Raw genomic sequence first — 20,728 nt, forward strand, 5'->3', positions numbered from 1 at the left:
GACTCTGGGATCCCCCGGACTCTGGGATGACCTGAGCTGAAGGCAGAGGCTTTAACCCACTGAGCCACCCAGGCGCCCCGATTGTGAACATTTTAGACTTTGTAGGCTGGATGGCTTGCTGTTGGCAACTGCTTGGTTGCTGTTACAGCATGAAAGCAGCCATAAACAATAGTAAGTGAAAGAGTGTGGCTGTGCTCCAGTAAAACTTGTATTTACAAAAACAGATGGCAGGGTCTCGTATGCTGACGCCTGACAGTGGGGTTTGATGTAAAACATAGGGAGATTGTAGCCAGCTGCCTGTAGGGTGCCCTTAAATCTAAATCTTGTCCCTCTCACTAGGAGCAGATAATATGGCCCTCTCAGGTGATCATTTGCAGTTGTTCGTTTTAGAATCTCACTTCCATGGGATTCAGTCTCTGTGTTACCTGGTCCTTCTCTGTTAATGCCTAACTGCCTTATGCAGATAAAATATAACAGGAAGATTAGTATTTTAAGACTCAAAAATGTTTAAGTATTCTAATGTTCCTGTGTTGGTTATTTCTTTACCTCGCTTGTCTCATTTGTAAAACAAGGATCTAGCTCTACTATTAGAGGATTCTATATACATTTGCCTTATATTCTATTTGTAGCCTCATCCTTTTTGAGGACAGATAACCTCTGGGTAGCTGAAGAATCTGAATTCATTGAGTTTAAGAGTTAGATTGCAGATCTTCTTGTGCTTTTTGCGGAATCTCCCATTGTAAGTCAGCCTGGGTAAGCATCAGACCAAAGACAGTCCAACCTTAAAACCAGTGAAAACTGTTGCTCTCCGAACTGACTTAACAGAAGCTTTAAAGTGTCTTAATCAAGGGATTGGATTTCCTAATAGGGAATCTGACATACCAGGTACAGAGACCTTTTTAAAAGTACAGGCATTATAGTAAATGATCTGTAAAATCTAAATTCTGCACTGTATTTCTGTACCTGTCCGACACATAAAATATTTTTGTGCATGTGATTAGCGTTATACTGGAATAGTTTAAGGAAAGTAGTGAGTAGCCTCTTTAATTTAATCTTCCATTGTGAAGTTTATTGGATATTATTTATAAAGCCTTCAGTTAAAGCCATGCTGTAGGCAGACATTCTTCAGTTTAAACACCATAAGGCATCTACCTACATTATAATTCAGACTCTTTAGATTCTGTCTACTAGTTAGATTGTCAGCTCTATTGATTTAGCTTCCTAGAGTTAATATATATTGTTCACATTGTTTAAATTTAATAGACATTGTTTGAATTGGGGACCATAATTGATGGCTTGCATTTAGTGTCTGTCAGCCTTATGGAACCTATAATTCATGGGGGTAAGTAATTTTTCCATCAAGTTTAAACAGAATTAATAAGGTGATTGGGATGCTTCATTTTTAAGTTCTCCCTCTCAGGTATAGTACTGTTATAAACAGATAACATATTTCCAGTTTAGTTTCTGGCATAGTAAACACCACTTTTAAAGGTGGACTTAAGTATATCTACATATTCCATAATTTCTGTATTCTACTATTAACATAAAATAATACAGTGAGTTTCCGTGACAGGTGCTCAATAAATGCTCACTTATTGACTTTTTAAAAAAATTTTATGTGTTAGAATGTGCATGCACATGCACGTGCATGAGTGGAAGGAGGAGCAGAGGGAGAGGGACCTGCAGACTCTCAGCTGAGCGTGGAGCCCAATGTGGTGGGGCTTGATCTCACAACCCTGAGATCATGACTTAGGCTGAAATCAAGAGTTGGTTGCTAAATCGACTGAGCCCACCTGGGCGGCCCAACTTTGTTTTTTTTTAACTGTACGGTAAAGCAAGTATAGTAAGTTTGGGCTTTTTTGGTACCTGAAATTCCTCAGAAGCTCTCCTTGTGTGCGATTAAGAGGCTTAGAAGACTGACTCTGGGCTATATTCTGTTTTCATATCTGCCTTGAGTGTGTTTTTGTGGGTGTGTGATAAGGGGCTAGCCATGAAGCACTCGTAAAGTAGAACCTGAATTTTTCTCCTTTCCCCCTACCCATTCACGAAATTTTACTTCGCTGCTATTTAATCTTAAGATTTATGAAGCTTTGTCCACTAGAAATAACACTGAAGCATATACAGCCCTGTGGGGACCCTAGTGATGTCTGTTCAGTATGTATCTATGATTTTTAATGTAGTGCTTGGTTGTTAGCTCTAACCATATGTTATCTTCTAACTCATTCCTTCTTATGAAAAACAAGTTTGGGATCATCAGTACTCAATGGTTTTAAATCAGTGTTTGGCCCTGGTTGGTTTTATAAAGGGAGTATTCGGTTGGAAAGTTTAGGTGTGTTTGTTTCCCAATACTTTATTTACTGTTGGATTGCTTTATTTCAGAATAACTGTGTAGAATACATTGAGGATGATGAGGAACAGGTGGACATTGAGACTGTAGAAGAGCTCTCTGAGGAAATTAATGTTTCCCACGTGAAGACCACAGCTGCCCAAACACAGACTTTCAAACAGCCGTAAGTCTTAATTTGTCTTTGGAGTTTTGTTTTTTGTTATTGCTGTTTTGTTACCATAAACAAAATTAAATGTTCTGTTGAGCTCTGGATAACTGACCTAGTTTCTTTATTCCTCTAGATTTTTTCTGATTAGTAGGTGGAGGGGAGCTGGAATTCAGAGGTAATTAACTTGCCTTGGTTATTGCTAGAAGAACATGTGTGAATGTGAATAATCTATGCTTTTGGAGCCTGACACATGGGTAGTAAAGTAGTAGTTCTGTTTGTAGCTGTTTAACCTCGGGCAGGTCTTTAATCTAAGTCTTAGATTCTTTAGCTGTGAAATGATAATGCCCCAAATTTGAAGTATTCTATAAGATAATGTATGTGACTAGGGTAACTGACACAAAAGTGGACTAACAGAAGTTAGTTCCTTTATCTTTTAAGAATAGGCATTAAGGGCGCCTGGGTGGCTCAGTGAATTAAGCCACTGCCTTCGGCTCAGGTCATGATCCCAGGGTCCTGGGATCGAGCCCCACATCGGGCTCTCTGCTCCACGGGGAGCCTGCTTCCTCCTCTCTCTCCGCCTGCCTCTCTACCTACTTGTGGTCTCTCTCTCTGTCAAATAAATAAATAAAATCAAGAAAAAAAAAAAAAAGAATAGGCATTAAATTCTGAATTTGGTTACTTTATTGGTTGAACAGGTAAGATACAGTTGTGAAATTTTTATGTGTTCAGATGAGATGAAAATAGAGTATGTTCAGGAAAACTTACTCCATTTTCTGTGTTAGTAAACCTTATAATTTTTAGGGATTGGGGTGTGAGAGATTGATGGAAATAAGAAGTCCTTATTTTGTGCCATATGTGCTTTTTCCTATTATCTTTTTAACCACCATGTAAAAGAGTAATGAGTTGAGAAAGAGTAATTCTTCATCCCTGATGATGTTGAGAAAGTCTCAGGATGGGGACCATAGATCAAATAATTTTCTTCATTCCAGAGCTATTTGGAGGCCACTTCAGCTGCCTGTTGGTTAAGGTTGAAAGAGTTTTAATCTTTTAACAATATAATTAATTAGACTTAAGGTTAGCGGTATCGCTGGATTATGTTGATTATACTAAAGTTGATTTTTCTGAACAATAGCAACAAATACCATTTATAATAACAGAAAAAACATATTTGGGGTTATTAACAAAAGCTGTGTAAAATTTTTATAAAATTACTGTAGGACATTGAAGATCAATAAAGGGAAAGATATCTTTCAAAATTTTTTTCAATTTTTTAATTAACATATAATGTATTATTAGCCCCAGGGGTACAGGTCTGTGAATCACCAGGTTTACACACTTCACAGAACTCACCATAGCACATACCTTCCCCAATGGCCATAACCCCACCACCCTCTCCTTCCCCCCTCCCCCCAGCACCCTCAGTTTGTTTTGTGAGATTAAGAGTCTCTTATGGTTTGTCTCCTTCCTGATCCTATCTTGTTTCATTTATTCTTTTCCTGCTCCTCAAACCCCCCATGTTGCATCTCTCCTTCCTCATATTAGGGAGATCATAATTGTCTTTCTCTGATTGACTTATTCACTAAGCATGATACCCTCTAGTTCCATCCACATCGTCGCAAATGACAAGATTTCATTTCTTTTGATGGCTGCATAGTATTCCATTGTATATATACACCACATCTTCTTTATCCATTCATCTGTTGATGGACATCTAGGTTCTTTCCATAGTTTGGCTATTGTGGACATTGCTGCTGTAAACATTGGGTGCACGTGCCCCTTCGGATCACTACATTTGTATGGAAAGATACCATCTTAATGGCCTGGAACAATAAAAGGGCCAAGAATAACCAACATAGAAGGAGCACAAATTGCAAAGGAACAGATTGTTAAACATTTAAAAATTTCTCTTACTACACCATGAAAACTGTGAAAGGCAAATTAATAGTATAAGGAAAATATTTGCAGTACATGTTTGACAAAGGATTAGTATCAATGATACAATTTTTTAAGTCAGTAAGAAAAAGATGAGGAAATAGGTAAGTATATAATGGATATCATAGGCAGGTCACAGAAGAGGAAACCTGGACGACCAGTAAACACATACAAATTTGTTTAACCTCACAAGTATTTAGGGATATACAGATTAAACCACAGTGACTTCATTAGTTTACATCCATAAGATTGACAAAAGTTGTGATTTCTCATAGTACTGTTGTGTCTAATTGTGGAGCAGTCGGAACATACTGCAGGTGGGAGTGTAAATTGTTATAACCATTTTGGAGAGTAGTGTGATATGACTGACGTTGACTTCCACACCTTTCTTCTAACCAGCAATTCTACTCTTAGGTATATATAACCTGGAAAAGTTGACACTTAGGTACAAGGGGCCATTACATTGCAGCATTGTTTGCCATTGAGAAAATTGGGAAGCAACCTAAACAATTACTAGAATTCTGAAAAATAAATTTTGTAAACTTCATGCTTGGGGAACACAGTATAGCAGTTAAAATGATTGAACTAGAACCGAGTCTATCAATATCTCAGATGTAATGTTGAGTGAAATCAGATGAAGATATACCATAATATATAATGTTTAAAGGGCTACCTAGTATTTTCTATTTAGGGATATGTATATTCCTAGTAAAACTACAAAGATATGCAAGGTAAAAACTCATTTTGGGGGCACTCAGGTGCCTCAGTTGGTTAAGCCTCCAGCTCTTGGGTCATGATCTCAGGGTCACGAGATCGAGCCTCACATTTGGCTCTGCTCTCATTGCTGAGGCTGCTTGAGATTGTCCATCTCCCTCAGCACCTCCCTTCCATTCATGTGTACTCTCTACCCCCTCTTTCAAAATAAATAAATCTTAAAAAAAACAAAAACAAAAAACCCTCATTTTGAGAGTGTTCACCTATAAGAAGGAAGAGAGGAAGAAAATGTGATTGGGTGGGCTGTATTTTTTTGATGAATGGATAAAGAAGATGTGTGTGGTGGTATTCCACACATAGTGGAATATTCTTCAGCCATCAAAAAGAATGAAATCTTGCCATTTACAACCACATGCATGGAGCTAGAGTGTATTTTGCTAAGCGAAATATGTCAGAGAAAGATACCATATGATTTCCCTCATATGTGGGATTTAAGAAACAAAACAGATGAACATATTGGGGGGAGGAAAGAGGAAAACCTAAGAGACTCTTAGAGAACATACTGAGCTGTTGGCCGGGCAACAGGGGGCGGGGGTGGGAGGGGGTGGGCTAGATGGGTGGTGGGTATTTAAGGAGGGCATTTGATAGGATGAGCACTGGGTGTTGTATGTAAGTGATGAGTCACTGAATTCTCCACAAACTGGTACTTCACTGAATGTTAACTAAATAGAATTTAAATAAAAATTTGAAATGGAAAAAAGACTTCCTGTATATTTGAGATGTTTTATTTCTTAAGCTGAGTGGTAGACACCCAGATGTTCATTGTATAATTTGTTTAAACAGGTTGTATATATGAAATATTTCATGGTTGAAAAAAGTAATTTTCAGTTTTAGGGACTATTTGAATAATTAGAGAAAAAAGCATACTGTTGAAATAAATCATATTGCCCCATATCATCAGACCGTGACAAAAAGAAGCTGGTTATACTTTCAAAACAGTTTGGGATGGCTTTGTTCAGTGAAATAGGTCTTAGGTTATTGAATTTCAGTAAGACATTGGAAAATAATTTTCTTTACCTAGGTGCCGTACCCATATCTCTGCAGATGAAAAAGCTTCTGAAAGGAGTCGAAAGGTATTTACAATATATTAAATGGCAATTACTCAATTAAATTGATAACATTTGTCTTTACAGTTTGAAATAACATTCCTCTACTAGCTATGACTTTTCAGGGCTATTTTTGCCAGTGAGTTAATATAATCAGTTTTTTTTTCCTTCATGAAATTATACTATTGAAGTGCTTTTTTTCCTCTCTTAACTCTCTACTACTAAATAGAATATTTTAGAAGAATTAAAATGGGTACAGAGTTGATGAAAATTGATGTGCTTATTTGAAAACTAATCCTGTACTCTTAATTGTGTGATATGAAAAAAGGCTGACATTCTTTCTTGTCTAGGCTCATGATTTTCAGTGAATAAAAAAATTATTCTCTGAATGATGGCTAGAAATTCAAGGAGCCACTAAATTATGAGCCCTCTTTGCTTTTCTTGATGTATTTGAGTGTATGGTGTCATAGCCCCATAATTAAGCAAGGTTCCCCCCCCCCCCCTTAGGCTAAGCATGGAAGGGAGTTTGGTTGTTTAAACCATTTTCCCACTTGTTAGTCTGTTTTTAGTTTAAGTAACATAAAACAGTGATGGATATGGGTTTGAGGTGGAGAGTGGTATTAAAAGCCTTTTTAAAAACCACTGGGTGTGGACTCTGAAAAACAACCTGAGGGTTTTGAAGGGTCAGGGGTGGGAGGTTGGGGGAACAGGTGGTGGGTGATGGGGAGGGCACGTTTTGCATGGAGCACTGGGTGTTGTGCAAAAAGAATGAATACTGTTACGCTGAAAAAATAAATAAAAAGGGAAAAAAAAAAAAACAAAAAAAAAAACCACTGGGTGATTAGTTGGAGTTTGATCTGGTTTTGGGTGTTACATATTTACATGATTGTAATCATTTTGCATATATCACCATATTTTTTCATTCATCCTAAAACATTTTTCAGATGTAAGAATTTTCATAATACCTTATGTACACAAGCCCCTGTTTTGTACCCTAATTATTACGTGCAAATCATTTGTAGTGTCTTACTATAATTAAACTTGATAATTTTGCATCTTGTATCTTTTCTTTTCCCATACTATACTAATGCACAATGAGTTGGACTTTAGAAAGACAGTGATTTTATGTAAGAGTTTTGGGATACTGTCAGGGTTAGATAAAGGCCTCCAGTGTCAGAAAGCAGTTAGAAACATCAGAGGGGAAAAACCAAGAAACTATAGAAGACAGGGAATATGATTATGACTCACTTTGTATGAGTAGTAGTCACATTGTCTTGATTTAAGGTAGCTATTGTTAATGATTTTTTCAAGCTTTCATAATCTGAATAAAGTGTGGAAGACTTACTTGCTTGAAAAGTGTGTAAGTACAAAGAACAAATTGGGAGGTGAAAGAGGGAAGAAGAAATGAAGGATACGAGTGCTGATGTCCTCATTTTACAGAGAGATACTGTGTTGATGAAATGGAAAATTGATATAGAATTATATTCGGGCTGCAAAGGGATCAATAGAAGAATTAGAATTACTGACATGTCTGTATTAGGAAGAATGTGAGATGTTAGAGTGGTGTGAGCTAAATCTGCATAGCAGGAAGTAGATAGCATTGAAAATAGAGAAGTATAAGCTGTATTACTATTTTTTTACTTAGAATATAGCTTTAAGAACCAGAAGAAGCCTCTAAAAGAATCGGGAAGTGGTTGTTTTTAAGGATCCAGGTACAAATGTAAGGGACATTTGGTTTTCATTAAAAGCTCTTCAGATATTTATATTTAAAACCCTGTGTGCATCTACTATTATTTTTTTTTTAGTAAATAATTTTTTAAAAGTGAGAATAAGAGAAAGAAGCCTAGGGCATACTGAGGGTCAAGAAAGACTTTCCTGAAAAAATGCAAAGTATGACTTTTAAATGTTAAGTTTTGGAGGATAGGATGGGAGGGATAGGTTCAGGCAACAGTTTGTAATGGCAGGGTGGTGTGAGATTGTGTAGTGCGTTTTGGAAACTTCTAGCCCCTGAGAATGGTTGGAGAGAATGGTGATTTAGGAAGAGAGGCAGTTGATCTTTTACCAAATTGTAAAAGATCTTAAAGCATTTAAGAAAAAAATTTTAAACCTGTTTTCTATAAATTAAGATTTTGTTAAAATCTTTCATGTGATTTTTTTGTCATGAAAACAAGTTTTAATAATAAATTACACGGGTAGGTCTTTTTAGATTTCCCTCTTCAAAGTCTTCCTCATTTGAGAACCACTGAAATTTGAGCTGCAAAGTGATTTATACTGTTGGTTACCAGATTTGGAGGAAGGATAGACTGATAGTAAGATGACCAACATCAAGAGGTTATTAAAATAGACAGAAAACAGTAGATATCTAGTATGTAGTATGGAACATTGCCATTCGGGATGGAGGTAGGGAGCCAGTATGAATGAAAGATAATCAGGTGGCAATCTTTTGTGTGGATAGGCTCCACCAGTTCCTCTAAAACTGAAGCCTGATTACTGGAGTGAAAAACTACAAAAAGAAGCCGAAGCTTTTGCTTATTATCGCCGGACACACACTGCCAATGAGCGTCGCCGGCGTGGTGAAATGAGGGATCTCTTTGAGAAATTGAAGATCACATTGGGATTGCTTCATTCTTCCAAGGTTTCCAAAAGTCTCATTCTCACTAGGGTAAGTGTCATCTATAAATGACCCACAAATGACAATTTGACTAAGAGAATCTTCTAGACATACTATGAGAAAGAGAATCCTCACCCTAAGAGGAGATTGAAGTAGAGCTTGTATTTAACATTTGAATATGAACTAGTGAACACCCAACAAATCTCTTAAGGGGAAAAGCCCTCATGTTGAGTCAGAACTGTTTGTCATCTAAAGTCAAGTTCTTAACTAGCCAAACTAACGTCAGATTAAGTCAGAAACTCTGGTTAGCTCTACTTACCACAATCTCTTCAGGTTGGTGTTCTCCATAGCATTTAGGATGATTTACCACAGTGAATAGCACAACATAAGATATATTTTAACATAGTTTTAACAGTTGCCAGTCATTTTATTTATTTTTTGATTTATTTATTTTAGAGAGAGAGCAAGTGAGCAAGAGCAAGCAGTGGGGAGGGATAGAGGGAGAGGGAGAGAGTGTCTTAAGCACACTTTGTGCTGAAGCCAAAGCCTGACATGGGGCTTGATCTCAGGACCCTGAGAGCACAGCCTGACCTGAAACTAAGAGTCGAATAGGTTAACCGACTATGCCACTCAGGTGGCCCTAGAATAGTTCACCACAGTGAAAAGCACAACATAAGTGATAGATAGATACTTTTAATGTTTTTGATTTTTAAAAATATTTGTGTGTGAGTGAGAGAGAGAGAGGACAAGTAGGCAGAAAGAGAAGCAGGTTCACTGCCGAGCAAGGAGCCTGCCCTGGAATCATGACCTGAGCAGAAGGCAGATGCTTAACTGACTGAGCCACCCAGGTGGTCCACATAGGTGATACTTTAACACTTTTTAAAAACAGCCACCAGTCATTTTAAAAGGAAATCTGAAATATCTATGGTAATTTCATTTAAATTACTTCTAAGTAGAAGTTGGAGGAGTACAAGGCAAGCCTCACGTCTGTCTAGAACATAATTACTGCAACCAGATTTTACTTACTAGGTGCTGATTTTAAAGTTGATTATTAAAATCTAAGCAAAGTAAAACGTTTCGTATCTCCTTGTAGTAGTAGAAACACCTATGAAACACTCAGTGATGATGCTCTTTGGAAATAGTGATGTTCCTTAGAAGTATAAGTATACTTACATAAGTATAACCTCCTACAGTTTAACAAAGCAATTTCTGAAGCATTAAGAATTGTTTTAAATGACATAAAGTTTTCTATAAAGTATTAGATTAAAATTTTTTCATTGAAGAAATTGTGTAGGCCTTACCTGTTTATAGGAAAGAGCAAATCAATTCACATTAATTTTTTGTTTTTAGGCATTCAGCGAAATTCAGGGACTAACAGATCAGGCAGACAAGTTGATAGGACAGAAAAATCTTCTGACTCGAAAACGGAATGTTTTGATACGGAAAGTATCCTCTCTTTCAGGTGAGATACGTGAACGATACCTGGTAAAAAAGAGTATAATACAACATCTTTAGTGAGGAGAAATCCCCAGTAGACATTTCAGATACTTCTTAGTTTATGGCTTGGTTCCCAGAGCTAACAACCTTTTGAATGGGTGGGATGTTTCCTCTGTATTATAATCACTCTTGCCTTCCATAGTTTTGGGGAATATAGTTAAATCAACTGGATTTCAGTTGACTCTATTTCTCATTATTATATGGGGTCCTGTAAAGAGTGACAATTTATTCCCTATCAACCTTATAGGTAAGACAGAAGAAGTGGTCCTGAAGAAGCTGGAGTATATTTATGCAAAACAACAAGCACTAGAGGCACAAAAAAGAAAAAAGAAGATGGGATCAGATGAGTTCGATGTGTCTCCTAGAACTAGCAAACAGCAGGAAGGATCTGCATCATCTGTAGATCTTGGACAGATGTTTATAAATAACAGGAAGGGGAAACCTTTGATTCTTTCTAGAAAAAGAGACCAGGCCACAGGTAGGAGGGACATTTTTTGCCTGCCTTAATATAGGTGAATATCATTTCAGTGGAGTGAGTCATCTTTTGTCTGTAATTTTAGACTTAAATGAATTAAAGGTAGGTTGTATAAAAAGAATATTAACTACATTAGATTTTAGTTTCTAGCTTTACATACTCAAGGAAATCTTAAGAAGTTACCAGTTACGGTAACATGTAAGACCTGCTTTTGATAGCAGTCATGTTATCCTAATGTTTCAATGAATATTTTTTTTAAGCTGCCATCCTTTCGTACTTTATATCCAAACTCTTGATTTCCCTGCAGTTTTTGCTCCTGAGTTGAGTTGTCTTGCTGAGACAAATAAATTGGAATTTTTAAAAAGTTTAATTTTGTTGAGTCAGACTCCATATTTATCCAGTTGCCTATCAGTGAATTGCTATTAAGGAACAAAGTAAATTGGTTTTAAGTTACTGTTCTCTCCTATCTTGATTTTGGAAATGAGGTTATTCTTCTTTTATATTACTTGTTTATATCCTTAAGAGAATAGTATTTCCTCTTTTACTCTTTGCATTGCCCAATGTGCGAACCAGGAAATCTAGGAAAGTACTGAGAGATACTAAAATGAGGTAGTTTTAACTTTGCTAAGAAAGATTTTTAATGATCAGTTAAGTCTAGTCCACCTCATTTCATAGATGGAAAAACAAAGTATAAGGGCTAGAAACTTGTACTTTGTTAGAGGTGTATAAGAAAAGCAAGCCTGAGGATAGAATTATGCTTGCCTTCATCTAGATTCGCTGTCAGGACCGTTGGAACCATTCCAATGAAAAAGTGGTTGCATGTTGAGTTTTCCTCAACATAAGTTCTGTCCCTTAGGAGAATCAGTGCACAGGTAATCCATTATGCAGTGAAAAGTGGTTCAGGAAGTGAATTCCAAGTTGAGGGTCCTTAACCAAATTTGAAATTTACTTCTTGCCTTTTAAGTCAGAGTGCGGTTTTAGGGATATCTCCTAGACTCCTAGGTTATATTAGCGTAATTGAAGAACGTTTATCCTTAACTTATTTCTGATTTTCCTTTCAGAAAATACCTCACCCTCTAACACTCCACACACCTCTGCTAACATTGTGATGACTCCGCAAGGGCAGTTGCTCACCTTGAAGGGTCCTTTATTCTCAGGACCAGTGGTAACTGTTTCTCCTGCTCTCTTGGAAGCGGATCTGAAGCCTCAAGTTGCCACCAGTGCTGTGGCTCAATCAGGTATGTTGTAAGTGTTGTCTTCTTTGGGTAGGGAGAAAGAGTTACCCCTGGTTAAAAACAAAACAAAAAACAAAAACCAAAAAAATCCCAAAAAACACTAACAACAAACAAAAGGAGTTACCCTGGTACCATTGTGACAGAGAAAGCTTTTGAATGTGTTCTGTAATGATAAAGGTCTCTTATATTTGCATTTTCCTTGGAAAGGGTTGACCCTCTTTTTATAACGTTTGGCTCTATTGATTTTTTTTTTTAAACCTGGGATTGGGAACTGTTTTGTGATTTTTAGTTATTTCTAAGTAGGAAAAACATGAAAAGATAAAGTAAAAGGAAGATGAAGAGTCATTGTTTTAGGTTTTGGTATTGATAAATACTAATTTTGTGTTATAATCTGAGATGGTGCACTTCTACTTTACCAGCCTGATTCAGTTTGAACACCACTCCCTTTTGGGGATAAGGAGTAGAATTGAAAATGAAGTCTCAGTTTGATGATTTAGGTTCTAGGCACCTAAATTTCTGTTAAGATAAAAGGGTATCCTTACCAGTACTAATACTGCTAAACCCTTTCTGGAGGGGTCACCTTTTCTTTTACAGTGCTGCCTCTAGGGCTTCGTTTTACCCTCAGAGTAGAGGTTAATTGGGTGAACAGAATCAAGATATAAATTTGCCTCAGGATAAAAAAATAAACTGGGGAGCATTTCTATAAAATAATTAAGACTTTAAATAAAGACTGTTAAAGAGTCCTTTGGTTAGATTTTACTTCTTTTCTTGTTAAGCTAGGTTCATAATTTGAAGAGTTAATATTTCCTTTCATCTTCTTGATAAAAGTAAACTGGTGAGGGACACCAGGGTGGCTCATTTAAGTGTCTGCCTTCGACTCAGGTCATGATCCCAGGGTCCTGATATTGAGCCCTGCATTGCATCGGGCTCCCTGGAGTCTGCTTTCCCCTCTCCCCCTGCCTGCCATTCATCCTGAGTGCGCTCTGTCTCTAAAATAATAAAATCTTCAAAAAATAAAAATTAAAAAAGTAAACTGGTGGATTTTGACTACTAAATCTCTCAGAACTCTGGTCTTTGGGTATGAATGAAAGAGGGATGCTTACCACTGTAGATCTAAATGAATTTTTTTTTCCTTCCCCCAGAAAATGACGACTTATTTATGATGCCAAGAATTGTTAATGTGACATCATTGGCCACAGAGGGAGGTTTGGTAGATATGGGTGGCAGCAAATACTCTCATGAAGTTCCTGATGGCAAGCCATCTGACCACCTGAAAAGTACTATCAGAAATGAAGATAACTCCTTTGAAGATTCGGGTAGAATCTCTTCCAGAAGCAACCATAGAGAAGGCAGAATGGCATTGGGTCCAACACCAGTTTTTCTGGCAAATAAAGATTCTGGTTTTCCACAGATAGTTGATGTTTCCAGTATGCAAGAAGCACAGGAGTTCTTACCCAAAAAGATTTCTGGTGAAATGAGAGGTATTCAATATAAATGGAAAGAGTGTGAATCTAGACGGGAGAAACCGAAGCCAAAGGAGTCTACGTTTCATAAATTGAAGATGAAAGATCTCAAAGACTCAAGTATAGAGATGGAACTGAGAAAGGTAGCATCTGCTATAGAGGAAGCAGCGCTGGATCCCAGTGAACTGCTAACTAACATGGAAGATGAGGATGATACTGATGAGACACTGACTTCTTTGCTCAATGAGATTGCCTTTCTTAATCAGCAACTAAATGATGACTCTGTTAGCCTGGCCGAACTGCCCAGCTCTATGGATACGGAGTTCACAGGGGATGCTCGACGGGCTTTTATCAGTAAGCTTCCTCCTGGGAACCGAGCAACTTTCCAGGTTGGCCACTTGGGAACTGGTTTGAAAGAGTTACCTGATGTACAAGGGGAGAGTGACTCTGTCAGTCCTCTCCTCTTGCACTTGGAAGATGATGACTTTTCTGAGAATGAAAAACAACTTGCTGAACCAGCCTCTGAGCCAGATGTCCTTAAGATTGTTATTGACTCTGAGATAAAGGATTCCCTCCTTCCCCACAGGAAAGCCAGTGATGGAGGGAAGAGTACTTCTGGTGTCCCTGCAGAGCCTGAAAGTGTGTCCTCGCCTCCTGTCCTACACATGAAGGCTGGCCTAGAAAACAGCAGCACCACAGATACTTTGTGGAGGCCTATGCCAAAGTTGGCACCTCTAGGTTTAAAAGTAGCTAATCCCTCTAGTGATGCAGATGGTCAGAGTCTCAAAGTGATGCCATGTTTGGCACCTGTAGCTGCCAAAGTTGGATCGGTTGGACACAAAATGAACTTAACAGGGAATGACCAGGAATGCCGGGAGAGCAAGGTGATGCCTACACTGGCACCTGTTGTGGCCAAATTGGGCAACTCTGGGGCCTCACCAAGTTCTGCAGGGAAATGAACTTACTTGTCCTCAGGCAGAAGCCAGGCTATGAGGGAAACCTCCTTTCTCTATAGGCATCTCTTTGTGTCATGGAACTGTGATCCTTGACTTTGATGCGGTGGATGATGGTAGAGAAAGAGGGGTAGGGTGCTGACCTCGGTATTAGAAATAACTACTATGAAATTCTGATCATGTTAAAATGTGTTACCTCACTTGTGGTGCTGGGTCTCCTCATCCTCTCTAAGAAGATGTGATCCATTACTGAACACGAGGTGCCCCTCTTACCTAAGGAATTCATAACAAGACTCTAGGTCCATAGTGGTTCCTAGTTCTTCCCTCCCAGATTAAAAGCTGCTTGAGACTTTGAAGTTGCTATGGGCTGAACTGTAGTGGATAGCTGTTGTTTTAAGTCTGAAATCCAAGGAATGTGATGCACTTGTGCAAAGGGATCCAGAAGAGAGAGTTTTTAGTTGGTGTTTTAAGAGTAATGGGAGAGAGGATGGGTACCATGGAATACCAAAGTGAAACACTTTGTGTCATTCAGCAAAATTTTCTCTTCTTTTTCCCAAGTAGCTTCCATTCCCTTATTTTTTCAATCAGAATTATAAACCCAAGCCTTCTGGTAAAGTAGGAATGCTTTTTAACTTTTAATACTAAGGTGATTATTTTGAGATGTTAAGGAAAATACTAGTTCCCCCTTACTGTCTGGGTGTTGAAAAGACATTTCATAGTACCAGGGATTTCTACCTGGAATATATATTTTGGAGATAGGCATAGAGGGAGCCCTCCCCTTTTCACAAATCACATCACTCAAAAGACAGCTAAAATGAAAAGCATTCCCTGCCCAGACCAGAGACAGTGGCCAAAACAAAACATTGTGGGGCTGGATGTTTCCCAAATCAAACCAGCCTCCTGGTGCTTGAAGGTTTCATTCACTATTACCTGCACAGGATGTAAAGAACAGGAAAGTCACAGTAGGCACTCTTTACCAGGGAAATGAGGCAGTATTTGAATCACGAGATATATTTTTTATTATCTGCTACCATGGATTCAATGATCTGTAGAGCTTTTTCACTCATTAGCTGTCAGGATATGAAGGACTGACAGCCTGTAAAGATAAAGATATTTATATTTTTGTATAGTTGTTTTCATAGATTTCTCAAAGGCTGAAGTTTTCAACCTAGAAGATGAGATTTGTATTGAGTATAGAAATGACGTTTCCTATCTAGTTTGTAAATAATCATGGTGCACTTGAGGGGTCTCTTGGAAACTCCTGGGGGCAAGAATCACTATTCTGAAAATGTATAGATTGGGATTTAGCTGCTGCATTTTGCCTTTCTTAAATAATTATATTTTGGAATGTAACCCCTGTTCTGTCTTCATTGACAGGATTTGCTTGTGTTGTGAAACACTAACACAAGAGCTTCCAGTGCCTGGGCTGTGCCTAGGTGATGCTGTTTCTTCTGCATCCCCCTACCCCTTGCCTTCTTTATGCCAAATCCCACTCAGCATATCTTCAGACATAGTTTGTGAGACCAGCTTTGGAATGGTTCTAGCCAGTGAATTAGTACTAACGTGGTTGGTTCCCTTTCTCGTAACTCTGGTAATCAGCAGATTGAAAAAGTGTGGAAAATTTCGTCCACAAAGTACAGTGAGAGCAAATTCATTGTTGGTTTTGTGCTACTTGCCTTTCTAGACCTGCTCATCAGCATTCAACCCTCCCTCCTTTAAAGGTTCTTAAAGAAGCTTGAAGTAGGTAATGAGTGCCCCTCAGCTTCTCATTATCCCTCCCACTCCTCTCTACCCAGCAGATTTCATTCAATGCCTTAGCCAAGGAGTCCAGCACCTGTCTCCCCTGCTAATAATTGTCCTTGGAGATCCTAGTACTTTAATCCAGGTATCGCAGTTTCCCATTATTAACTTGCTTGTCTCGTCCTCACATTTCCTCCTGACTTCCCAAGGCTCTTGTTACGGCTTTTGAGGGTCAGCCAAGGAGAAGGCAAGTGAGTTGAATAATCCTCAGGAAAAGAAGGACCATTCTGCTTCTGAACACTGTTTCCTTTTTTAGAAGAAAATAGATAAACAGGTAATAATCAGTTCTTGATGGGAAGATAGTTGACATGAGAGATGTACAAAGATGGAAATGAGAGATGATTCCACTTGTTTAAGGAAGGCTGCAGATGTCTTTACAAACTCCCAAGATAATGGCGTTTTCAAGACCTCTTAGAACTACTAAGTTGTGAGGGCTAATTTGGAGGGCTCAGTCTTTATAACAGTCCTGCAGTCTTGACAGAAATCTCAAATCTCCAAAAACTCCTACCCTTTAACCTTACCCCAGGAGAAACTGATCTATGAAAATGACATGTATGATTATGAAAGATGTAGTTGAGTGAGAGGAGTTGAGGATTTGGGAGGATAGTGAGCTCTCACCCTAACACTATAAGAAGCATGATCTCAGTAGACCAATAATTCGCCTTTTTATACATCTGTAAATAAATGGAATGTTTTTAAGAATATAATTATGTCAGATTTAGCCTTTTCTTTTATATATTAAATATATATCTTTCCTTTTCTGCTTTTGAAAAATGACTTATTTTTTTAGAAACGTAAGAACAAGTTTGGTGAGTGGAAGGCAGAATGTATAAACTTGAAATAAATCAGTTATAATAATTAAAAGCAGGATTTGTTGAGAGGTTTGTGCTGAGTTGGAGCAGGGAGATTTAATGCCCTGAGTCTATGAGAGAGGTGCCACTGAAGTAGTTTTATCATAGGAATTCTTTGCTGTTTTCAAAGTGTCTGACATGCCGTTTGGGGGAGATTTTTGCTAATTGTAGCATGTTTTTTACATGGAGACTTCAAAATTTTACACAAATTGATGGCAAGTGTTTGTTTCAAGAAGTTCTAGAGTGAAGAAAGGCTAGCCTCGTAATACTAATGTGCACAAGGTATACCAGTTACCTTAGAGAATAAGGAGACATAAACAGTCTGAGGGGCTAAGGACAATAAATGTTCTTGAAGCAAAGTACATGTTAACTAACTAGTATCAGGATTTACAAAAAGTTTTGTTAAAGGGGTCCTTCAGGCATTGAGACGAAGGTAACAGATGAAGTCTGTGTAGTATGTATTATAAACTTCATGGAAATTACTTTGGGTAAATGTATAATAAATTCAGGGTTTTTTTCCCCTAGAACTATGAAGGAAATACCTGGCAGGCTCTTCTGTAACAAGTTTGAAAATGTTTTGAACACAGATGAAAAGCAGATAATCCGTATATAACTTGGGGCAGTGTTTAGTAGTAGTAGTTTTTTGGGTTTTTTTTTCTTCTCTCTCACTTATATTGGTTAAGATAATTGAATGGAATCAGGTGAATAGAGAGGTAAATGCACTTTGAAGATGGGTCTGAGAAATGGTGATAACCCTTGTTCCTCCCACCCAGATTAAAAAACAATGCACAGAGTAGAGTAGGCAGCACCTTTTCAGGTACTTTCATGGAGAATGATGGATAACCAAGAATCTCAATACCTTTCTTGCACATAATTGTTGATTTCGAAGAAAATGCTTGTGAGGGCATCAAATCTTCATGTTACTGTATTATCTCTAATGAAATTTTACATGAACAGGAATGGCTGGATACAGAGAAAATTAAAGCTGAGGTACACAGACTCTCACTACCATTTGGAGAAAGATCAGTCAAAAATCAATGCATTTTTAAAACTAAGGGGAATAATTTGACATAAATTCTGAACTGAGGCATGTTTGTAGTATATTAAGTATGCTTTAACTGCTCTACAGAGGTACATAAGCATTGAGTAATGGTGTGATGGAGGCGTATGTGGAGGGTGAGAAGGCTAAACCATGAAATGAGTTGGGTATTTTGAGACAAATCTAAGCTCTACTAAATTTCTTACATCATTGCAAACTGCTGTTAGAAGAGATTATGTTAAATAGGAAAGCAGTCTTGGAAGCATTGTTTTGAGATCCATCCTGTTTCCAACTGCAAGCATTGATCTCAGCTGTCCCACAGTGCCTTGCATGTGAAGGTGCTCAATAAATATTTGAACTGATGAGCAAATGTTTACGCCAGCCTGTTAGTTTTCTAGGTTCTTAGAATTACACCTTTTTGCATGTTAAGCCTAGAGTGAATTTAAAAATCTGGTCTAATGAATCTAATGCAAAATTGTATGCATCTATTCCTAGACATCTACATTTTAGAATATGACAACCATGTATGTTTAGGACATACACAGGCAGAATAAAAAGTGAAATAGTGTATGGATGATGAAATACTTAACATAAGGGTAAACTGCATTTGCAGGGTGGGTTGGCAGTTAGTTTGGAGAAAAGGGAATAGTGCTTTTATTCACACTAGACCTAGGATTACTGTTTTCTGAGGAATTAATTCATGAAGCATGGGAACAGCCTACAGCCTCTATTCCCATATTGAAAAGCTGCATGGTAATCTAGACAATAAATGGATTAAATGTTGAAGAATTAAAAGTACATGGTTTTTGTTGGCCTTAGACTGGAAGTACGCAGATTCTAGACTTAGAATATCTCATTACACTGTTCTCAGTTTTTCAGCCAGATCATTTTAGACAATGAAAGGAGCTTGGATTTGCCTCTGCAACTTCAGATGAGAGTAATTTGGGGACATTTTCTCTAAGGGGATAAACCAGGCTAACTTTGGACAGGAAGTGACCAATGACACTTTGTAAACCAATTCGCCTGGCCACAAGTGATGTGAGAAAACCACTAGTGGACACAAAAATGCAGAGAGAATTAGGGACAACCGAGGGTGGAGGTGGGCAGTTGCTGGGGCATGTAGCACTGTACAAGCAAGGACGGCAGGTGGCACCATTTACTAGTGTTACATTTGCTTCCTTTTCCCCCAGTCCCCCACCCCCAGTAGAGAGAAAATAGTGGCAAGGAATTGAAGGGACCAACTTTCCGTTGAATACTCTGGCTGACCTTTGCCTCCTTCCTCAGATTTGAGAAATAAATGGAAAATCCCGTTTTATGTTCCATTATGTCTGCAGTGTGTGGTGGAAGAGAAGCAAGCTTCATGCCTCTCCTAGCTATTGCCAGTTGGTTGTCTAGGAAGATGACTTTCCTGCTTTATGTTTCAACTTGTGGGCTTTGCAGATCTAGTTTTTAATACACGGCTATAATACACCCAAATACATACCTCTTTTGCTAAGGCGTCATCTCCCCAAGGGGTTTGAAAGATTTGGATAGGGTGAGACAAGATACATAGCAGTGTACACTTTGTCTGGGGCCCAAGTCTTTTGGCTTACGTTAACCTTTTCATAGGCCATCTTGAAGTAATAATGACGCCGGAGGGCTTCTAGAAAACCCAGGCTGAGACACCGAAGAAGTAATATGTAAAGAGTATTTCTGTGCGGGCGCTTCATTCCTCTCCCCCACAATGAACTAGAAAGTTCAACCTACACCACTAAATCTAGTGAATGCAAGCTTGACGGTGACCTCGCCAAAGTAACGATACTAGGGAAAACAGTAAATTTTGAAAGAAAACAGGGTAAAAATCTGTATCAACAAAGTCCTTGTCAACTAGGTGAGAGAGTGCGGTGGGGTACTGGAGCCTAAAGAAAACAAATGTATCTCAGGAGCATTCACTTACCTCACACATCTAACGCTCAGTCCATGGCTATCATTTCCTGCCCCTTTTCGATCATGGCCGATCAGGTTGCCCCCAGTTCAGAACACTTGTTATCGATCTAAAGAGTTAGGGGAGTCCTTTCACGTAGGTCAAAGCGCCGGGGGAGGCGGCGAGCAGAAACGATTCTAACCGCTTTAAATTCCAGTGCTTGGGGTCGATGGGAGCAGAGCCTTGTAGCTGTACCTCAACCTTGTAATCGTGAGCTAGGAGTTAGTTTAGGCTAAGGTCCCCGGGCCTATCAAATGCCAACCGCTGCACCCTGGGGGCGTGGTTACCGTCTTGCTGGAGATCTGGGAAGAGCACTTCTCTGGAGGACCGGGCCTCATAATACCATAAAAGGCTGGTTCTCTCAATTCTGAAGCCATGCTCTGATGACCTTCCTTTAGGAGCGCTCCCCGCGACTGTACTGTGCGAAACCCTTAGTTTTCGAGTCCCATCTCTGCTTCCTAGGCCCTCTCATTGGCTCCGCCCCCGTAAGCCTTACTGGTCCACTCTCAGAACGGCCTCCTAGTTACAGACCGCACCCACTCGCATCGGCTCCGCCTCACCAGCCCGTAGCTTGGCCCAGGCGGTAGTTCGCGT

The 20,728-nt window shown here is 38.7% G+C and overlaps 1 protein-coding gene and 1 long non-coding RNA gene across 14 annotated transcripts in view; one reads left to right on the forward strand and one right to left on the reverse strand.

Moving 5' to 3' along the window:
* MGA (MAX dimerization protein MGA) overlaps positions 1–16,988 on the forward strand; it is a 174,784-nt gene extending 157,796 nt beyond the window's left edge. For all 12 annotated transcript variants that reach the window (XM_046007127.1, XM_046007126.1, XM_046007124.1 and 9 more), the window contains 7 exons: positions 2,380–2,510; positions 6,223–6,274; positions 8,703–8,909; positions 10,209–10,320; positions 10,603–10,833; positions 11,892–12,068; positions 13,208–16,988. In XM_046007127.1, coding sequence (XP_045863083.1) covers positions 2,380–2,510; positions 6,223–6,274; positions 8,703–8,909; positions 10,209–10,320; positions 10,603–10,833; positions 11,892–12,068; positions 13,208–14,487 — 2,190 coding nt within the window. In that variant the 3' untranslated portion in view covers positions 14,488–16,988. The remainder of the gene's footprint in view (positions 1–2,379; positions 2,511–6,222; positions 6,275–8,702; positions 8,910–10,208; positions 10,321–10,602; positions 10,834–11,891; positions 12,069–13,207) is intronic.
* LOC123943188 lies at positions 4,188–20,577 on the reverse strand. Of its 2 annotated transcripts, none has more exons than XR_006818588.1 (4): positions 20,108–20,577; positions 11,965–12,089; positions 10,160–10,340; positions 4,188–4,315 (listed from the first exon to the last, which is right to left on the reverse strand). It is a non-coding gene; the product is annotated as an uncharacterized LOC123943188 (long non-coding RNA). The 2 variants fall into 2 exon arrangements; XR_006818589.1 differs by having other exon boundaries at positions 11,965–12,115.
* Positions 20,578–20,728: the final 151 nt, after the last annotated feature.

The sequence above is a fragment of the Meles meles genome, chromosome 6 (assembly GCF_922984935.1).
Source record: "Meles meles chromosome 6, mMelMel3.1 paternal haplotype, whole genome shotgun sequence".
NCBI lineage: Eukaryota > Metazoa > Chordata > Mammalia > Carnivora > Mustelidae > Meles > Meles meles.